A 6162-nucleotide genomic window follows, 5' to 3' on the forward strand; every position below is an offset into this window, starting at 1 on the left:
ATCGGGCCTAATCTCGCAGTCGGACATCCCTCTCGCAATCCGGGACCACTGGCTCCTAACCACTCTCCCTGCCTGCCTGATCACCCCTAACCACCTTTGCCTGCCGGCCTGATCGCCCCCAACTTCCCCAACCCCACCAGCCTGATCACCCCCAACTGCCCTCCCCTGCCAGCCTGATTGCCCCTAACAGCCTCTGCCTCAGCCCCACCACTATGGCTTTGTCCAGAAGGATGTCCAGAAGGTCTCCTGGCTAATTAGCATATTACCCTTTCATTAGTATAGAAGATACCTATAATAAGAGTTTACTAAGCTGATGATTTAACAACACAAAAACCCAACATGTCACACAGAACTATTGATGTCTTAGTGAGACTGAAGAGAAATAATTTAGCAGGAATAGATCAAAGTTACAATTCTGAGAAAAAGGGTGTTTTATTACTGTGACTTGACCATAATTATAATTATTACCATTTAAGAAAGTTACATAAATGCAGGCCGATCTTGAAAGCTTCAAAAAGCCAAATATAAAGTACAGAAAATAAATTAAATTGAAAAATGTACTAATTCTTCTACATGTTATGCAAAATCCTAACAGAAACGTTGCAATCATTATTCAAAGTAATATTAAAGATAATATGGGAGATGTTTGGTCTTAAATGTAAATTTAAATGCATAGTGTCTACAATAATAGATCAAAAAAAGTAAAATTATATTGGCAATTTCTAACAGAAAAAATAAGTTAGTTTGCAAATACTCTGTATTCTTCGGGGAAATAAGAAAGCAGATCAAGGATCAAATGTTGCATAGTTTTATCAACAGGGCCACCTTTGACGATAATTTTTTAGGTTAGCTAAAATGAGCAATGGTAAAGCTCTACAAATATAACTAACCCATCTGTTATACTAGAGCTAGTACAGCTGACCCCTTGAACAACGTGGGGGTTGGGGTGCTGAACCCATGAGCAGGCCACATATAACTTTGGTCGGCTCTCCACATTCACGGATTCCCAACCTCAAGTAGAAAATACTATTTTGATCTAAGGTTGGTTGAATGCATGGATGTACAACCGGGAATATGAAGAAACAACTGTATATTAATTGAAAAAAATCTGCATGTAAGTGGATCCGGCCAGTGCTAATCCACATTGTTCAAGGATTAACTGTATTTTTATTTGTAGAGTGTACAAATCAAAATGTAACAAATAATTAGAAGCCAGTATTGGCAGGAATACCAAATACTATTTCACAACTGCCACTACGTGCTTCTTCTTCTCCGACACCATCGGCACAGATCCAGGCTTGCTGTGCTTGAGACGATTCACTTCCCTGAAAATAAGACAAAACATATAAAATATAAGAAAGTTTATGAGAAACTTAAACAAATAGAACTTTCTCTGAAAAATCACAAAACATTTTCTTTCACTGGAAAACCACTTATCGAAAAAAAAAGGTTTTCACATGGATTAGTAAAAAATAGCTAAAAAATACACTTTTGTTATCCTAATTACTTGCTACTTCTCTTATTACTAATCAGTGTCCTTTATAAGTTAAAAAATGTGCAGAATTGTTAAAATATTTAAACTCAAGCCCAGTATCTACCCAAAGACAGAAAAATAACCTTTTGTTTAGTACAATTTTTTTAAAAAAGATCTCCCTTGTAGAATTTCTATAATACTTTGCATGAATTCAAGAACTGCAAAGAGAAGAATATTCCACGGGAAATAGTGATGAGTTCTGTGTTAGAGTCTAAAAGTTAGATTCCAGATGTTATAATGAAGCATAGTAGAAAATATTTTTATTTATGAAATGTGCACTATGAGTTCTTGGCATTCTTTATCTTTGAAAATACACAATATCTCTTAATTCTAGCTACATTAGAAATAATTTTAAAGGCAGTCTCTTTATAACAGTCCTCTAGTATGAGCAGAAGAATTTTCTTATTTTGATAAAAGTCATTTTCATTATCTTCCCTTTAAACATATTCTCAAAAATAGGTATTAGAAATTCTCACAATCTTATATGATTGTTGCTCCCCCTTTTTATTAGGGAAAAAAAATATCAAAAATATTTCTAATGCACATGAACTGTTCCCTTGAAAGGCAGGTTTGTTTTTGTTTTTCACGATACTGGGGGTGGGGGGTGAATTAGAAAAAGTCAAATGCCCCAGAACATACTTCCGTCGGCGAGCTTCTTTCATGATGCGCTGTTCTTGAATCTGGCTGTAGATCGGTTTCGGTAGATGGCGGTGACGAGCGATACGTTTTATATGAGGATGATATTGAAATTTCTCCTTCAACTTCTGGTTATAATCTTTGGCTGTCTTTTCTCGTGATGTAAGCTGAAAAAAATGCATTTTGATATTTTAATAAATGGTGTGTTCTTTGTTTTACTTCAGTATAACAAAGCTGGGGGGATCCAAAAATTTCACCCAAAACTACACTTTTATGATATGCAACCAAAACTGCCAATTGCAAGGTTATGTTAATAGTAATTCGCGAGCACTGAATTTCCTTTTAGACTGCATGCCTACAATGTAGACAAGTGCCATCAAGTGAAAACAGCAGTTTAGGGATCAGGATTATGTGGACCACTGAGCTAGACATACAGAGAACCACTTACATTAATCATGCGGGTGTTTTTTTCCTGTAGAAACAACTACTGAACAGAAAGGAATAAGTGTTCCATTCTGTGATAACTAGTCTTTGTTTAACAATATTAAGGATGATAAGATTTAGAGGAACATTTAATAATGAATTGAAACCTAGATTATAATACTTAGCAATCATTAAACCTAAAATAGAATTGTCTTTAATTACTGCTTATCATCTTGTGATTTTCCTACCAGGACTAGGCAGAAAATAACTCACCCTTAACCTTTCCTTCTTAAACTTAATGTGTTTCTGATATAAATACTCTGTATGTTTCTTAGATGAAACATGAGACATTTAGAAAAACATCAAAACCAAACAAAAATAGCCATAACCCATAACCCAGAGGTAGCTAGCCAATGATATTTGTTATATTTTCATTGAATCATTTTTAAAGTCTGAAGCTTTTATAAAGTTATGTGTTTCACTGTGTCTTTAATGTTAAAAGACCTCAAAGGGACCTGCAGCCTTTAATCTGCCAGGTAACCATCAGAAGAAAAGGTGTTCTAAGTTGTGCGCTTCTAGTCCCTAAATCTTCTCTCCCTACCTCAAGGGAGACACAAAGAATCAAGAAGGCTCAAACATTATCAAACACCTGATTTGACAAAGGCCTCTGAAGATGCCTTTAACATGAAAAAAGGTAAATCTCTATACAGCCTTGTCCGTTTTGGTGACAGCATTTCTTTTTATTACGATTATGCCAATGTGATCAAAATACCTAAAGCATTTCAAATAAATTCTCTTTACAATATGATATCCAATAAAATTAGAAACTAGCTTTACTTGACAATGAAAGAGAGTGGGGTCTCTTACCACACCCAATTTTTCAGAAGCATTAGCTTTCCATAGACGAATGTTCATTTCATCAGATCCACACATAATGTACTTGCTGTCAGAAGTCCATTTTACACAGATAACATGTTGCATTCTCTTAGTGTGATATACTTCCCTGTAGAAGAGGAATTAAGTTAAAACCCCTAGGATTTTGGTACAGATTTTCTGGAACCACTGCCTAGCAAGTATCAGAATACCATTTTTGAGTCCTAAGAAAATACTAGTATAAGAGAAATTCAAATTCATTTGAACCAAACAAGATTTTATGCTAAGTGCTGGGGAACTGAAAATTTTTCCTGTCTTCAAGAAGTTACAGTACAATAAGAAAAATATAAACTAAGTAAAACTAGATGCTCAGAAAAGTTCATAAAATAATGCAAGTCATATAACACAAATAAAATATGTTGAAGCTGAAAAATGTTTTAACAATAAGAAATGGACTGTTGTTTAAAAAGCCTCCACCACCCTCCAAATCAATTCTGGTCAATCATCATACTTTTCTTTTTTTATTTCTCAGGAAAACAAAATAAATGCAATGGATTCAAAGAGCATATTCTGCTATGTTGATTCTAATACACAATTTATGTTTTGGTCAAATTGTTTAAAAAGATTAATTAACTGAAGTGAGAGTTGATTTGACATGTGTGAAAAGGGAGGGCTATAGAAGTGTCTGGTGAGTTGAGGTAAGAATAATTCAATGAACGAAGCTGTCAAATATCATACCTATTTGGAAAGGCTGTGAAATACGCTAAGTGAATTCACAGAAGATGCTATATTGGGAAGTGTGAAGAAGAGCATTAAAAAGCAAAAGACATGGTCAGAAGAAGTAAAAAGATGAGACTTCTGGAGAAATAAACTTTCCACATATGGATTAAAAATTATTCAAAATGCAGACAACTTGAGCAGAAAGAAAGAAGTTCAACAATCTGCCCAGGGAGAGAAAACATACACATGATCACCAAATCAAACAGAGTTCCCATCTATAAAGGCATCCCTGAAGTACACTCACAAAACCAGTCTTTTATACTATTTTTAGCAGATAGGCTTTGAGCTCTTGAATGAACATGTACATAAACCATAATAAAATTACTTCTAAAAATGGGGAAATGGTTAGAAAGAACATCCTATTAAAATGAAAATAGATTAGATTGCTTTTTTTTAATCCTCTCAATGCTCTGCTTTTACAAGACTCAATTCTTATAGCCTCTATCTATTTTTTAAAAAGTTTTTATTGATTTTAGAGAGAGGAAGGAAGGGGGGGGACGGGGAGAGAAACATCGATCGGCTGCCTACTACACACACCTTACTGGAGATCGAGCCCGCAACATAGGAATGTGCCCTGACTTGAATCAAACCAGCAACCTTTAGGTGCATAGGTCAGCGCTCAACCAACTGAGCCACATCGGCCAAGAATAATCTCTACATATTTAACAGGCTGTTCCCCCTCCACCCTCCCAGCCACCTAATGAATGTAAATATTAGGAAATTCAATCACACTTCGGTAAACATTAAAACCAACCTGTTCACCCAACCAGCATAGTTCAGTGGTTGATCATCGACCTATGAACCAGGAGGCCATGGTTCAATTCCCAGGGCACATGCCTAAGTGGCAGGCTCGATCCCCAGTGTGGGGCATGCAGGAGGCAGCTGATGAATGATTCTCTCTCATCACTGATGTTTCTGTCTCTCCCTCTCTTTGAATTCAATAAAAACATATTTAAAACATCCACAAAAACCTTAAAATGGCCCTGACCGGTTTGGGTCAGTGGACGGGGCGTCGGCCTGCGGACTGGGGGGTCCTGGGTTCGATTCCGGTCAGGGGCGTGTGCCTTGGTTGCGGGTGCGTCCCCAGTGGGGGGTGTGCAGGAGGCAGCTGATGGATGTTTCTCTCTCATTGACGTTTCTGGCTCTCTGTCCCTCTCCCTTCCTCTCTGTGAAAAGTCAGTAAAATATATTTAAAAAAAAAAAACAACAACCTTAAAATGGCATCTAAGTTCTTATCTATCAAATATCTAAGTTCTTACCTAAAACTTATCTAAGTTCTTTACTATCAAATCAAAAACTTTTAAAGTTTAATATTTTGGTATAATGATGGAGACATATCATTTTACACGTCTGTTCAAACCCATACAATGTACAACACCAAGAGTAAACCCGAAGGTAAACTATAGATTTGAGGTGACTATGATGTGTCAAGGTAGGTTCACTTTGATAATAAATGTACCATTCTGGTGAATCATGTTGATAATGGGGGAGGCTGTGCATATATGAGGTAAGGGGTATGCGGAAATTCTCTGTACCACCCTCTCAATTTTGTTATAACCCTAAAATTGCTCTAAAAAATAGTTTTTATTTGTAAAAGTTTACTGTAAAACATTTAAAAATAATTCTAAAATTTTGTATCAACAAATTATATAAATATCCTATTTAACGAAAGAAACTGCCAGCAGGCTGATGTTTCGCCCATAGATGATGCAGTAAAAGTTGTTGCTCCAAGGCACAATACCAGGGTATAAGCCCCATCATATAACACAACCAACCTTTCAACAAAGATAAACAATGGTGAAGACAAGGAAAAATAAAATAAAAATAGGTAGCTTATTGGTGGCAACATACCTGCTTCTACTTTTGTCCACAGGAAAGATTCGAATAGATTTATCAAAACTAGCGGACACAAACTC

General features: G+C 36.0%; 1 protein-coding gene across 1 annotated transcript in view; it reads right to left on the reverse strand.

Annotated features, from left to right (window-relative positions):
* Positions 1-413: 413 nt before the first annotated feature.
* The window catches only part of DCAF13 (DDB1 and CUL4 associated factor 13), a 21828-nt gene continuing 16079 nt past the window's right edge, over positions 414-6162 (reverse strand). Inside the window, exons 9-12 of the mRNA XM_006760266.2 lie at positions 6098-6159; positions 3461-3596; positions 2174-2337; positions 414-1325 (exon numbers count right to left, since the gene is read on the reverse strand). Of these exons, the coding sequence (XP_006760329.1) occupies positions 1238-1325; positions 2174-2337; positions 3461-3596; positions 6098-6159 (450 nt within the window). The 3' untranslated portion in view covers positions 414-1237. The remainder of the gene's footprint in view (positions 1326-2173; positions 2338-3460; positions 3597-6097; positions 6160-6162) is intronic.

This window comes from Myotis davidii, unplaced genomic scaffold (genome assembly GCF_000327345.1).
Source record: "Myotis davidii unplaced genomic scaffold, ASM32734v1 scaffold497, whole genome shotgun sequence".
Taxonomy (NCBI): Eukaryota; Metazoa; Chordata; class Mammalia; order Chiroptera; family Vespertilionidae; genus Myotis; species Myotis davidii.